Below are 16,611 nucleotides of genomic sequence, written 5' to 3'. Positions count from 1 at the left end.
ATCCTTCTTCACATCTTTTAGGCTATGATTTATAATATTTATTCTCCCTACTAATATTATACCTATCACCACTAGAGCTCTTATATTGTTGTTAAGTGAATAACGTAGAATCAAATTAAAGTTAAATAAATAACAAACATATGGTTAAATTGTGTATCTTGACTATTATATTTAAGTAATTATATTACCCCTAATACACTTTACATAGCCAAACAAATTAAATACAATAACCTTATTTGAATCTACTACATGTTTACATTATTCTCCCTTTTTATCTAAGATTACTCCTAAATTTCCTCACACTAAAATTTAATTCTAAATCTCACTAATTTTGTTTTATTATGTTTTTTTTTTTTTAATAAGTCCCATAACTCTTACTTAATATTACCTATGGGTGCAAATCCTATGTGCTAGCTTTATGTCCTAGGTCCTAGCTAGGAAACGTGCCATTTACCTAAAGCTTTTAAAATTTTCTAAACTACCTTGCAACACGTGCAAGACCTTTTTCCATGGACGTGAGTGAGCAAGTAAAATTACAAGTCCCTTACCTCATGCCTAGGGCTAGGCGTCTATGGAAAAGTAACAAGGTCATGATTAAGGGATGACTTAGGTTGCTTTGGTTTTAATCTCATTAACTCCATGCTTTCTTTTTGGTGGCCGCCTCCTCTTGAAATTTGCTGCCACGTGCTTGGACAATTTCAAATCTGCAAAACACCCACCCTCATTAATAAGTTTGGTGGAGGAGGAGGCGCCCAATATATGATGGGATTGCAACAAGACTTAAGATAAATAATTTCAGTGGACTTCTAGCATAAATCTGATTTGGTTATCGCCTCCATTCGACCTAGGGAGACGAGAGGGGATGTGACCACCCACTTGGGTCCATACATATATATTTTTAATTTGTTTTAAGTTATATTATCTACGTGACTCTATGACCAATGTTTCCATTTTCCTTTCACATTCCTTTCACATTTATGATGTCAGAGCCTCGAGTTGCTAATAGGAATTAATATATATTTGTTTGTGTAATTTTATTCACAAGGAATATGAGGTCACATCTTATGAGGTTTAAGTTAGGATTTTATTAACATAGAGTCTTTTGGAAAAGTTTATTTGACTCACCATATATTATTATTTTATTGTAGGTACATTATTTTATTAGTCTGTAATAGCATGAACTGTATTTTTGTGTTTACCATACAATTTCCAGAGTCTAATTTGTGCTCCTACAGGTCTTGTATATATATATATCTATGTTTATGGGACTTACTTCTTAGTTTAGGGTACCTTCTTAGTAATGTCAGCTTACCATTTTATTATGAACCATGCTTAACATGATCTGCTATTGTAGTTACATCAAAATCTAGTTTAATAATTCTCATGGACATAGCAAAGAGATATCAACTTTTGTATGCATGTCTTAAACAATTGGCAAAGCTTGAACAATACTCCTATCTATCAATGAAATTGCTCTCCACTATATAAGATTTATAATTAATCACAAGGTCCTTAACCATTCTAATAACATAGAGATCATGACAATAATGAACAATATATTGCAACATCTCATACAATATTTGCTTACAGAAATTTGAGAAAAGAGCAAGATATCAAATGAAAGAGTGCAGTGTATCATTCAAGTCATAGTATGTTCCTACTTCCTTTCTCATCAAATATCAATAAAAGCAATGATAAACATATCAACACCCTTCAATAACCACAAGGTGATGAAGACTCTACACCCAATACATAATGGAGAATTATACAACACAATACATGATGAAGGATTAATCAACAGAATACCTTGAAGTCTCTCTACAAGAAACGACTAACAACATATTGCCATACAAAAATATTCATCTTTGGAAGAAGTTCATTCCTCCATGTCAACACTGGGTAAATAATGAACTTCTTGTCCATCAAATTTCCAAATTCCTCAAGTGAAAACCTGCAAGAGAATGACAAATTTGGGAACCATGGAGGCTCACCTCCCAACCTAGGCCTCAAGGAGGCCACCCACCGAGCTCGGGGAAACAAGACATAAACGGTTGCATTTATCATCCTCATGCCATGCAAATACACTACAATAAAATCAGATTTACACAAGACATCACAACACATCCCTCCCAAGGTTATGCACAAAGATTCATCACATGAATCAAGAAACGGGTGAAGGTGGGCTCTCATCATGAGGAGGATTACATAAGCTTTATTCACAATCTGCAGATTTTCCCAATATCACAATGCCCTTTCGAGGCAATTCACATCATCCCTTCTTCATACCACCTTATACCTCCCAAGATGCAAAAGAGAAATACAATTTTCATACCATGAAACATATATAACCATCTCCACACAAGGGAGAACTCCTCAACTCCATGTGTGAGCCCAACTAACCCCTTCACCCCAGGCATCTCTTCCCTCCCAAGGGTGAGTGATGCCTCACACCCAATTCACAACACATAGAATATGAACCACAACACAAGAAGATTCACACAACACTAACCACATACAAAGTAACACAAGATCCCTTCACAAATACACCACAAGACACCATGAATCCACAATGAAATGAAACACCATTTCTATTCTACATGCAAAATAAGGAGACTTCATGGATCATGTTACCAACCTTCCTCCAAGCAAGGCAATGACTACTTGCAGTAGAGCTCCCTTCCCTTCCTTCAATTCCTATTCATCTCTAAAGTAGAGAGTTGCCTAGTAAGTTTCAATGTTTAGCCAAACCTCTATTTATAACCCTCTAATTCGGACTCAATCAAGAATGTCATTTTCATGGGGTCTCCTAAGTCCACTAGACACCATTAAGGTCATTAATAACCCCCTAACCTATAGTACTAACATGGGTAAGGTTAATTTTAATCACATTGGGCCTTAGAATTACTTCATGACCTTCCTAAAGCTAGATAATACAAATTTCAATTTTCTTTTCCAAAGGTAATCCAGTTCCTTAATTGTGGTATATAACACAGAGCAAGGTGGCCATAAGATCCATTGACAATTAACATGTCGTTTCCCATGACAAATATAAGTGTCAAGTGACACACACAAAAGCACTAAAACACTTTCCATCACACATTCAAATCTTTACATGAAAACCATACCACACACATGCATCACACGTTCACGAAATAAACACATCACAACGAGGTTTACGAATCTTACAAAGATTCACCTTGGCAGAGTCATTAAACATGTGTCTATGCCTTGTTTCCCCATAAAGTTTCCATGGTTCCACTTCCTGCACATCAAACTTGAGCATCAGTAGTCCAAGGAATCAAATAAGCATACGCAATATAAATGCAATTAACAATAACCTATATCAACATAATTCAGGTTAAACATCCTTTCCTAATCTACCAATATTTTCACTAGAAGTATTAAGATATCAAAAGTTGCATGTCATAAGCATCATAATCAAACTAGTATTCTTCCATACACTAGAAATTAACATTTTACATTGCATCAAAATCTAAGAGCATCATATCATAAAACTACTCCAAACATGTTCGAGTACTTCCCATGCAATAATAGGTTCTTTATACACATAATAAAGTAGAACACTATGATAGTATCAATTCCATAGATGAGTCAAATCTACTCTCTATCTAAATCTGTCAGCATATCGAGGTCTCGAATAACAAAATGTACACAAAACGTCTAAGCTATAACAGATTGGGGTGAGGCCTCACATCCTCCCCCCCTAGGCATGAACTTCCTCCTGGAGTTCATCAAAAAGATATGGGTACTGTGCCTTCATCTGAGCTGTATCCTCCCATGAAGATGAGACTTCGTCGTAACAATCCCACTGGACCCTAACTTGGTCCAGTTCTCTGCCTCAAAGTGTGAGGGTCCGTCGAGCCAAAATGCGAATGGGCTCCAATGTCATCTGCCCATCTGACTCCACCTGCAAAGCATTCCAATCTATGATGTGAGATTCGTCATATATATACTTCCTCAATACAGATACATGAAATACATCGTGAATGCGTGACAGGCTAGGTGGCAATGCTAAACAATAAGCAACTGGCCCTATCCGCTCCAAAATCTCAAAAGGGCCCCCAAAATGAGGTGCTAACTTAGAGCCTTTTCCGAAACAGATTGGACTCTTATGAGGTCACACCCTCAGAAATACTTTCTCTCCAACCATGTACACCCTATCCTCCCTATTAGCATCAACATATTTCTTCTGCCTATCTTGGGCTTCCCTAAGGCGTTGCCTAATCGAAATTACTTGCTACTCCATGTCCTTGACCAACTGTGGCCCTATGGATACCCTGTCCTCTATCCTATCCCAACTTAGAGGAGTTCTACAAGGTCTCCCATACAAGGCTTGGTAAGGTGGCATGCCTATAGAAGTATGATGCCCGTTATTATAGGCAAATTCTGCTAGGTGAAGGTACTCTTCCCATTTGGACTAACGATCCATCACATACATTCGTAGCATATCTTCTAGGATCTAGTTAACTCTCTCTGTTTGCCCATCTATTTGAGGATGATAAGCTATGCTAAAGTTGAGTTTGGTTCCAAGTGATGTCTGCAACTCCCTCCAAAAAGATGATGTAAACAAGGAGTCTCTGTCAGATATTATCTTACGAGGTAAGCCATGGAGTCTAACAATATCTTTCAAGAATACTTGTGCCACTGCGGGTGCTGTGAAAGTGGTACGAACTGGTGAAAAGTGAGCAACTTTGGTCAAAATGTCAACTGTCACCATGATGGCATCGTGACGTCGAGAAGACATTGGAAGACGCACAATGAAATCCATGGAGATAGTGTCCCACTTCCACTTGGGTATCTCATGTGGTTGTAAAAGTCCACCTGGATGACCGTGTTCTGCCTTAACTCTCTGACACTCTAGACACCTTGCAATAATGTTGGCAATCTGCATTCTCATCCCTGGCCAATGATATAACTGTCTCAAGTTTGCATGAAGCTTCTTAACCCCTGGATGTGCTGCATAAGGTGCTCTATGGGCCTCCAAAATAATGAACTCTCGTAAGGCTCCTGCAGAGGGTACATAAATGCAGCCCTTATGTCGTAATAGACCCTTAGAATCTAATGAATAATCCAGAAATTTACCCTCAGGGGGTCTCTGAGATTGGTGTATCTGGCAAAATTCAACATAGAACTCATCCTCAGGTAGGCGATGCAAAATATGTTCCTTCAAATCTGTACCAGTAACCATTGAAGTGAGCTCGTGACGTCGTCTACTCAAGGCATCTGCTACCACATTTTCTTTACCCTTAATGTAATGTACATCAAAATCATATTCACATAGAAACTCCATCCATCTTCTTTGTCGGGCATTAAGATTTGGCTGAGTGAAAATGTACTGCAAACTCTGGTGGTCTGAATGAAGTTCAAAGCGTCGCCCTAAGAGGAAATGGCGCCATCGTGCCAACGCGTGAACCACTACTGCAAGCTCAAGATCATGTGTAGGGTAATTAAGCTCATGCCCCTTGAGTTTCCTCGATTCATAAGCTATAACTCGACCCTCCTGCATAAGGATTGCTCCTATTCCCTCCAAGGAAGCATCTGTGCAAATGACAAATTCCTTCGAAGGGTCGGGTATTGCTAAAATGGGTGCACTTGTAAGTGCTCTTTTGAGCTCCTGAAAGGCTTCTTCACACTTTTCTGTCCACTCAAACTTTTTCCCCTTTCTCTGCAGAGAGGTAATAGGGTGAGCTACCTTAGAAAAACTTGCCACAAATCGTCTATAATATCCTGCTAACCCCATGAAACTCCTGACCTCTGAAACATTAGTAGGGGCTGGCCAATCCATGATGGCTCTAATTTTAGATGGGTCCACCGAGATCCCATCTCCTGATATTATGTGACCCAAAAAATGCACTTCCCGTTTGAAAAAGGCACACTTTGATAAGCTACCATAGAGTTGATTCTCCCTCAAGCGTTGCAACACTTGTCGTAGATGCTCTTCGTGTTCATTCTCATCTCGAGAATAGACTAATATATCATCAAGAAACACTACAACAAATTTGTCTAAGAAGGCATGGAATACCCCATTCATGAGACTCATAAATACTGCTGGGGCATTTGTGAGACCAAAAGGCACTACTGTGAACTCGTAGTGACCATATCTCGTGCGAAAGGCAGTCTTGTGGATATCACTTTCCATGATGCGCAATTGATGGTATCCTGACTTCAAGTCAATTTTAGAAAATACTCGTGCACCCTGTAACTGATCAAATAAGTCGTCAATCCTAGGCAATGGATATCGGTTCTTGATAGTCAACTTATTCAGCTATCGGTAATCAATGCATAGCCTAAGTGATCCATCCTTCTTCTTTACAAAGATTACCGGTGCTCCCCATGGTGACACACTCGGTCGAATATGGCCCTTCTCCAAAAGTTCCTCTAGCTGAATTTTGAGTTCATTGAGCTCATGAGGAGTCATCCTGTAGGGTGCTCTAGATACAGGTTCAACTCCTGGTATGAGATCAATGTGAAAATCAACTGCCCTAGGTGGTGGCATACCGGGAAGCTCCGATGGAAACACATCTGTGTACTCTTGTAATATTGGATAATCTTCAAGGGAGGGTTTCTCCCCAGCATCTTCCTCGCTATCACTAATAGTGATGGCATACAACTGACATCCCCTTTGCATGCACCGCTTAAGTTGCATAGCGGAAATCATACGGAGGGAGACTATTTTCTGAACTCCCAAAATCACCCTTGGTGTGCCTTGTTCATCCATATACTCAATCTTCTTTCGTCGACAATCCACCTTGGCGTTGTGGGCACTAAGCCAATCCATGCCAAGGACCACATCATAGGATCCCAATGGGGTAATACACAAATCTGAAGTGGTGATCATACCATCTATCTGAATTGGGCACTTATGAATCAAAGAATCAACTGACACCCTAGACCCTGAAGCTAGTTCAACCTCCCAATTAATATCTTGTCTAACTGCCACTAGCCTGCAACGCTCCACTACAGATGGTGAAACAAAAGAGTCTGTAGCTCCGGAGTCAAACAATATAGTCACCTCAAATCCACAAATCATACCTGCAGCCTCAATCACTGTAGCTTGATGATCAGCCTGATGGTCATCAACTGCTGCAAAGACCCTATGGAACTTGCCCATGTCACCCACTGTAGGCTCTGAAGTAGTCCCTCGTTGTCTACCAGCCGTAGGACCGTGGGAATGTGTGGACATTCCCTCGCAATATGACCCATACCGCCACAAGTATAACATGGTCCACGAGTCTGAATCTGTACTCCCTGTGACCTGGACTGTTGCTAACCCCCAGTTCTACTGGATCCACTATAATCTCCCTTAAAGGACTGCTGAGTCCTATCTGGCTGTATATACTGGCTTTGTGGCTTCTGATCCCGTCTAGGGCCCTGTGGCTGCCACTGTTTGGGCTTAGAGCCCTGGTTCCCCTGTGATGGTTTCTGCTTAGTGTCCTGCTGGCCCTTTTGCTGTGTTTGTGGCCCCTTTGAGGGCCCTGATGAACGACTCTGATTCCCCTTCCAAAAGGGTTTCTGTTGAGCTGACTGTTGGGAGGAATTTCGATTATGGGACCTATCCCGAATTTCCTATCTAGAATGAATATCCTCAGCAATCAATGTCGTCTCAACTGTCTCTCTGAAGGTAGTAGGAAAAGCCAATCGCACTGGCCCCTGAAGTGACAAGTTAAGGCCCTTAATGAACCAATGAATACGAAGCTTCTCATCTCTCATGTACTCTACATAGGGAAGTAACTCCAAGAATCTATTCTCATACTGGGCCACTGTGAGACCCCTCTGCTGTAGGTCATGAAACTCCTCGATCTGCTTATGTCTAAAGTGATCTGACAAGTATCTGTCCCTAAATCGGGCCACAAAGGACTCCCAAGTGAGCGTTCGTATATCAATCCTTCCAATGGTCTCCTCCTACTGCCACCATGTGGAAGCATCATCACGTAGAAGATGTATGGCCAATCGTGCTTTTAGGTTGCTCCCATGGTTACGCAACCCAAAGCACCTCTGTAAGCTCTGTAGCCACGCCTCCGCTCGTGTGCCATCTGCGGTACCAGTAAATAGGGGGCTTAAGTCGTAGTAGATCACTGATCTCATCCCCAATATCACGGGGTGCTCTGGCCGGTGCTTGCTCTATTATCGGGGGTGGCTCGGCTTGATGTACTGATGCTTCCCCCTGACCCTCTGCAAGTCTAGGTGGGAAACTTCGACTTCTTTCCCTGATGTTGGCCCCATGGCCCCCTACACCCTGTTGTCCCAGTGGTGGTAACCTCTGCTGCACTACCCCAATCAAATTATTGATAGCATTCAGAACTTGATTGAGATTTGGTGGGGGCCCTCCAACATCCTGTCCTACCCCCTCTTGACCTGCAGGGTTTACTCGCGGACCTCTGGGCCGTCGACGACCAGTACGAGTGACTACGGGCATCCTACACATTGTACAATTCATAAGTTAAACAGAGTGGGTTAGGTTCCTAGTGTTGAACCAAATGCTCTGATACAAAAATGTCATGCCATACTTGTCACAAAGGAAAATGTAACCATTTTTTTTAATCTTTTCTATAGAAGAAGACAATGATAACCTGGTCATATTTTGAATTGCTATACATGGTGTGATGTTATGAGCTCTCCATCTTCTAGACTGGACATGAACTATGGGTTGCACAAGTGGGGCTTTACGAACTGACAGCATAATAGTAGGGGTCTGAGGGAAACTATGAGAATATGATCATTGTTGAATCCTCGGTTTTTAAGTGCTCAATTATCCATTAGATTGGCATCGCCATTTCTAACAGTATTTCATTAGCTAGTCATGGTTAGGTTTGTTCAGTATTATTATTATTTTCATCCTTCTTCACATCTTTTAGGCTATGATTTATAATATTTATTCTCCCTACTAATATTATACCTATCACCACTAGAGCTCTTATATTGTTGTTAAGTGAATAACGTAGAATCAAATTAAAGTTAAATAAATAACAAACATATGGTTAAATTGTGTATCTTGACTATTATATTTAAGTAATTATATTACCCCTAATACACTTTACATAGCCAAACAAATTAAATACAATAACCTTATTTGAATCTACTACATGTTTACATTATTCTCCCTTTTTATCTAAGATTACTCCTAAATTTCCTCACACTAAAATTTAATTCTAAATCTCACTAATTTTGTTTTATTATGTTTTTTTTTTTTTAATAAGTCCCATAACTCTTACTTAATATTACCTATGGGTGCAAATCCTATGTGCTAGCTTTATGTCCTAGGTCCTAGCTAGGAAACGTGCCATTTACCTAAAGCTTTTAAAATTTTCTAAACTACCTTGCAACACGTGCAAGACCTTTTTCCATGGACGTGAGTGAGCAAGTAAAATTACAAGTCCCTTACCTCATGCCTAGGGCTAGGCGTCTATGGAAAAGTAACAAGGTCATGATTAAGGGATGACTTAGGTTGCTTTGGTTTTAATCTCATTAACTCCATGCTTTCTTTTTGGTGGCTGCCTCCTCTTGAAATTTGCTGCCACGTGCTTGGACAATTTCAAATCTGCAAAACACCCACCCTCATTAATAAGTTTGGTGGAGGAGGAGGCGCCCAATATATGATGGGATTGCAACAAGACTTAAGATAAATAATTTCAGTGGACTTCTAGCATAAATCTGATTTGGTTATCGCCTCCATTCGACCTAGGGAGACGAGAGGGGATGTGACCACCCACTTGGGTCCTCACATATATATTTTTAATTTGTTTTAAGTTATATTATCTACGTGACTCTATGACCAATGTTTCCATTTTCCTTTCACATTCCTTTCACATTTATGATGTCAGAGCCTCGAGTTGCTAATAGGAATTAATATATATTTGTTTGTGTAATTTTATTCACAAGGAATATGAGGTCACATCTTATGAGGTTTAAGTTAGGATTTTATTAACATAGAGTCTTTTGGAAAAGTTTATTTGACTCACCATATATTATTATTTTATTGTAGGTACATTATTTTATTAGTCTGTAATAGCATGAACTGTATTTTTGTGTTTACCATACAATTTCCAGAGTCTAATTTGTGCTCCTACAGGTCTTGTATATATATATCTATGTTTATGGGACTTACTTCTTAGTTTAGGGTACCTTCTTAGTAATGTCAGCTTACCATTTTATTATGAACCATGCTTAACATGATCTGCTATTGTAGTTACATCAAAATCTAGTTTAATAATTCTCATGAACATAGCAAAGAGATATCAACTTTTGTATGCATGTCTTAAACAATTGGCAAAGCTTGAACAATACTCCTATCTATCAATGAAATTGCTCTCCACTATATAAGATTTATAATTAATCACAAGGTCCTTAACCATTCTAATAACATAGAGATCATGACAATAATGAACAATATATTGCAACATCTCATACAATATTTGCTTACAGAAATTTGAGAAAAGAGCAAGATATCAAATGAAAGAGTGCAGTGTATCATTCAAGTCATAGTATGTTCCTACTTCCTTTCTCATCAAATATCAATAAAAGCAATGATAAACACATCAACACCCTTCAATAACCACAAGGTGATGAAGACTCTACACCCAATACATAATGGAGAATTATACAACACAATACATGATGAAGGATTAATCAACAGAATACCTTGAAGTCTCTCTACAAGAAACTACTAACAACGTATTGCCATACAAAAATATTCATCTTTGGAAGAAGTTCATTCCTCCATGTCAACACTGGGTAAATAATGAACTTCTTGTCCATCAAATTTCCAAATTCCTCAAGTGAAAACCTGCAAGAGAATGACAAATTTGGGAACCATGGAGGCTCACCTCCCAACCTAGGCCTCAAGGAGGCCACCCACCAAGCTCGGGGAAACAAGACATAAACGGTTGCATTTATCACATCCTCATGCCATGCAAATACACTACAATAAAATCAGATTTACACAAGACATCACAACACATCCCTCCCAAGGTTATGCACAAAGATTCATCACATGAATCAAGAAACGGGTGAAGGTGGGCTCTCATCATGAGGAGGATTACATAAGCTTTATTCACAATCTGCAGATTTTCCCAATATCACAATGCCCTTTCGAGGCAATTCACATCATCCCTTCTTCATACCACCTTATACCTCTCAAGATGCAAAAGAGCAATACAATTTTCATACCATGAAACATATATAACCATCTCCACACAAGGGAGAACTCCTCAACTCCATGTGTGAGCCCAACTAACCCCTTCACCCCAGGCATCTCTTCCCTCCCAAGGGTGAGTGATGCCTCACACCCAATTCACAACACATAGAATATGAACCACAACACAAGAAGATTCACACAACACTAACCACATACAAAGTAACACAAGATCCCTTCACAAATACACCACAAGACACCATGAATCCACAATGAAATGAAACACCATTTCTATTCTACATGCAAAATAAGGAGACTTCATGGATCATGTTACCAACCTTCCTCCAAGCAAGGCAATGACTACTTACAGTAGAGCTCCCTTCCCTTCCTTCAATTCCTATTCATCTCTAAAGTAGAGAGTTGCCCAGTAAGTTTCAATGTTTAGCCAAACCTCTATTTATAACCCTCTAATTCGGACTCAATCAAGAATGTCATTTTCATGGGGTCTCCTAAGTCCACTAGACACCATTAAGGTCATTAATAACCCCCTAACCTATAGTACTAACATGGGTAAGGTTAATTTTAATCACATTGGGCCTTAGAATTACTTCATGACCTTCCTAAAGCTAGATAATACAAATTTCAATTTTCTTTTCCAAAGGTAATCCAGTTCCTTAATTGTGGTATATAACACAGAGCAAGGTCTCAAATAACAAAATGTACACAAAACGTCTAAGCTATAACAGATTGGGGTGAGGCCTCACAGACCCCTCCTTCTTCTCTCTAGTATTTCTTTTTTCTTGATTGTGGGTTGTCTCCTAATTTTGCTAGTCGTCAGGAGACGACTTTTCTTTTTGAGGGGGATGATGTCGTCAGTAGAAATTGTGCATTGGCTGACGGGTCCCTTCGGTAAAAGTCTTGTTATGTAGCCGACAGGTAAACAGTTTGTAGCGAGTATAATGTACCTAGCCGACGGACTCCTTCGGGAAAGTTCTTCGAAAATTATTTATAACCCCTTCAAGAAGCATTGTATGGATCGGATATACCATATCATATCATAAAAGCATAATGTATTGTTGGTATATGCGAATAATAATAATAGTTCTGTTGTTTAGTGTTCGGTGTTCATGTCTATTTCCAGTGTGCATTGCTTAATTGATCCATACGGTAAACAGTGACCAAGCTCTGATACCACTTGTTAGAGTGGGGTTGTCATTGCACCAAAAGACCGATCTGTCAATGCCCGATACAACCACTCAACTTATAGTACACAGGAGGCAGTTAGGCCCTTGTCATGAATCCTGAGGGGAGCGTTGAACAAATTTCCAACAGAGGGTTGCTTCCGTGTGTAACCCTTGGGAGGCCTCATAGACCTGGTGTGTCTAGAAATAGGGAGACCAAGCAACCGCTTAGCACCCCAACATGAAGGAGATAAAGAGAGGCACTACTAATAATGTTTTATGTTATTTTGAAAATAATTAATCTAAATGCATTTCTTTCATCTGTATGTAGGTTTTATGTCAGTCTCACTTTGTAATTAATTTCCTAGCGATAATTGGATGAATGCACATGAATTTCATCCATATCTGACTTATTTTATTTTTATTTGTAATCATCAACTTTTTTAAGAGTCTCCACAACTTTTTGAACTCTTTCATATCCATCTAGGAAAATGAATCAAACTTGATTTTACTTCCATTCTTGTTCAGTTGTCTACTGTTCTTGCTTCTTCTTTTGTATGAACAACATTACTTGAAGTTACAAAAAATATTGCTTACCAAATTAAGCATAGCCATTAAATTTTCTTGTAAAATTTCTAAGCTTCCTACTTCACATGGTACGCTAGTGTTTTATGGTTATTGCATCTCATGTAATGATATGCTTTCTTGGCATTGGTTGTAAGTTGTATGTAACAATAATTTAACTAGTGGTGAACTTTTCAGGACATTGCTGATGATGACATTTCTCCTGACATGAGTACGTATGTTGGGCTGCTTGCTGTCTTTGGATTATTGGTAAGATGTCTTAATGCATGAGATAGGTTTAGATCTTGCAGATCTATGTGATGATTTCATAACATATTATTGTTCTTGTTAGTTTCGTGCTATGACATAATATTCTTAACCCAGCAAATTCATTGGTTTATGGAAGAAACTTAAAGTGGTTTTTAATTCATTTTTGACAAAATTAGTTTTTTCAATTATGTATATACAGCTCACCAACTGTAGTAAAATTAAAATCTCTACGAATTTTGGAAAGTATGACCAGATTCCCATGATAAAATATTTTGAACTAATTAGAGGAGTTCTGCAAATATGATTTTTGATTTTCAAATATGGATCATGTAGTGTGATCCAAAACATCAAGCAAAAAAAATACTACGCAATCTAGTCCAGAAATTATATATCAAATTCAAATGGATTGTGGAAATTTGATAGCTTAAATTTCTACATTTTTTGTGCATGTGTTGACCTATGCCTCATACAAATTTGAAACTCCTTATCCCCTTACATGAAAGCCTGTTCTCATCTTTTGAATATTTTTTTATATTCTATATTAATTTTCAACTAGTCATTAGAACAAGCTGAGGTAAATAATTTTGCAATGGCTTCATTTGTCTTGTCTTTGTGATTTCACCATTTTTATCATTATGTATTTAGTCTTTAACAAACCATATATCCTAATGATTTGTCTTATCTACATCAAACACATCAATATTATCTATATGTTGAGGGCTGAGGCACATGCTTTGCTCAGATTTGAGATTCTGAACCATCGAATTCAAAAGGCTTGACATCATTTATTTCCATATTTATCGTACCCTACTTTACCTTGTTCTAGCAAGCAGGGTTGGTGCATGTTTGTAGAACTCCAATTTCTCTCTCTTATGATATCACAAATCTGAGCTGCATCTTTTCTTGCATCTATTCTGGAAATAGATTGTACCCTATAAAGATTGTTCGAATAGAGGACTTATCTACATAAAGCTCATATTGTTCTGGTACTTAGGTTCAGATCTCCACTAAAGTATGATGAATAAATCTTTTTGATTGGTGCATTATATTGCAAATGCTTCTTAGATTGTCTCTTTCTTCATTAGCAATATGTCATTTTGCAAACCCATGTGAATTTACATTAGGTGTTAAAAGTAAAACATCTGTGCCTGTTTACAGAAAAGGTAACATAATAGCGTCGTTTTGGCTTGGTTCAATCACATAAATTTTTACCCTCACATTTTGAGAGAAGGATTCAGAATCTGTCTGTCTTTACTGAAGTGTTTTTTGTTGTTGTAGGTGTATATCATTTCATACTCTCTTGGAATTGGGCCAGTCCCATGGATAGTCCTGGGAGAGGTTGGTGTCATTAACTTGTACAAAGATATGCTTGGATTGTTTTTATATGATAGATTCTGGGTCTTCGCATATTTTAGTAAAACATGAAGCTCATTATGTTAATAAATAAAATGGTTATAAAGGTGAAATATGTATTTTAATGCTTACAAGCTCTCTTTTGTTATTTTCAATTCACGGTGATTGGTTCAAGAGTAAATCTGTATTATTCATGAAATGGAATATTTTTCTAGTGTTAATGACTGACCTCTGAAAAGAACAATCAATTATAAAACTCATTGTTTAGTTCTTTTCTACTTGTTTTCTAAACAAAACAATCATATATGCCCTTTTGTCAGCATGGATACTGGATTGTTTTGCTTGTGAAATATTAATGACAGTTTATTCCTCTGCAGATTCTTCCTGCTCGTGTAAGAGGCACTGCAGGGAGCATGGCGAATCTCATAAGCTGGTTTAGTGCTTGGGTAGTCACTTTGTCATTCAATTTCCTTCTTGAATGGAGTGCTTCAGGTCATAGTCCTTTTTGCAGATTTTTTACCAATTTGTTAGCCTTAGATTATCCAGACTGAAGTTATTTATGAAATTTTAACTGAAGAGCTCAATTTGTGCAATTTCATATTCATTTTCATTTCCAAACCAAGATCTCTGCAATTGTAGGCAGACAGGATCCATCGTTCTCCATATTGGTAGTAAAAAGAACCTATATAATTTATAGGTAGAAGCCAATCAGGTCTTTCTTTTCCAGATATACCCTGCTATGGCGCAGAGTCCAACAGAATGTCTAAAACGAATCATTTGGTTTAATGTGTTAATTTTTATCACTGATAGACAACTCAATGCCTAGCTCATTTTGCTGGAAATCCTAGTTTATAATTTGATAATGTTAAAAAGAGTGGTAAAGAGAAGAAACTTCTCTCATATTCACCATGGGGATATAAACTTGGTCCTTAAGTTGAGAGTTTGTTCACTTTTATTCACATTGGCTTTTCCAGACAGCTTCATTAACACACGAGAGGTCCAGCCAGGCAAAATAACACTGTAATATTAGTAGTTTCTCCAATTTACATGTTCCACTGGTTAGTATATTAACTAATAATGATGTTTTTGTCCATGCAGGTTCCTTTTGGATATTTGCAGCTATATGTGTCAGCAATGTCATATTTCTTGCATTTTTTGTGCCAGAAACTCGGGGGCAAACTCTTGAACAGATTGAAGCATCATTCAAATAATGCGTGTATAGAGAATGACTTCCTGTAGATTATGTTCTTTTGTTGGGAATGAAAACTGTTCGAGGCTTGTAAATCTTCTTCAGAAAGCACTTGTCAAAAGCTTGGCCTTCGAAGGTATATATGACTACTCAAAAGCATGAGATTCAAAATTTATTCCAAACGGCAATTAGATTTCCAGTCATGAAGCCACATAACTGCAACTCATATGGGGTATTGTTGTTGTATAAAGGGCATTTTGTGCCATTGTATTTCACGTTAAGCTCAAATTTTTAATGTGAAAGGTGCTCTTATTGTTGCACGATGAGCACAATTTGTCTAAAATAGCATACTTGCCAAGATATTTATATATGTTTAGAGGAGTATCTAGTTGACATAGAAGTAAATCTATCTCTGTAGAAGAACGATTTAGTCTGAAGCAAGTGAAACTGGATTCATGCTCTCTCTGTTAATGTACAAAGTGGAGATCCTGCAAATCAGATATTTGGCATCTATGCTAGATCTACATGTTCATTGGAGTGGCATTTATGGAGTATGCCGTTCAGGCATTTAGTATGAATTTATAAAGGTCAATCATTCCTCCCATCTTGATACTAAATGTTAGTTATAAGCGTTCTATGCCATATGTTGATTCTAAATGTTAGTTATAAGGGTTACTTTTCTTCTTCTTGACTTCTGCATTATGTAGTGTGATCTAAAAAGCTAATCCAAAAAAATAAATACACGATTGTTAAAATCTGATAACACTAAGTATTAGTTCTATCAATGGATAAAATCTTTCTTTTCAAAGTAACAATGCTCAAGCTTAATCAGTTGCTTGTTTTCAGTCATACAGGCCAATCATTCATTCCAGTCCTCTAATGGAAACACATGTACATGAGGG

At 38.1% G+C, this 16,611-nt stretch overlaps 1 protein-coding gene across 6 annotated transcripts in view; it reads left to right on the top strand.

Moving 5' to 3' along the window:
• The window catches only part of LOC149555238 (sugar transporter ERD6-like 4), a 181,278-nt gene extending 164,965 nt beyond the window's left edge, over nt 1–16,313 (top strand). For all 6 annotated transcript variants that reach the window (XM_089829336.1, XM_089829332.1, XM_089829333.1 and 3 more), the window contains 4 exons: nt 13,096–13,167; nt 14,446–14,505; nt 14,898–15,012; nt 15,619–16,313. In XM_089829336.1, the coding sequence (XP_089685462.1) occupies nt 13,096–13,167; nt 14,446–14,505; nt 14,898–15,012; nt 15,619–15,731 (360 nt within the window). In that variant the 3' untranslated portion in view covers nt 15,732–16,313. The remainder of the gene's footprint in view (nt 1–13,095; nt 13,168–14,445; nt 14,506–14,897; nt 15,013–15,618) is intronic.
• Nucleotides 16,314–16,611: the final 298 nt, after the last annotated feature.

Source organism: Cupressus sempervirens, chromosome 5, assembly GCF_028749045.1.
Source record: "Cupressus sempervirens isolate cs-2001-9-10 chromosome 5, ASM2874904v1, whole genome shotgun sequence".
NCBI lineage: Eukaryota > Viridiplantae > Streptophyta > Pinopsida > Cupressales > Cupressaceae > Cupressus > Cupressus sempervirens.
Note: the sequence above shows the minus strand (reverse complement) of the source record. Positions and strands in the feature narration are given on the sequence as shown.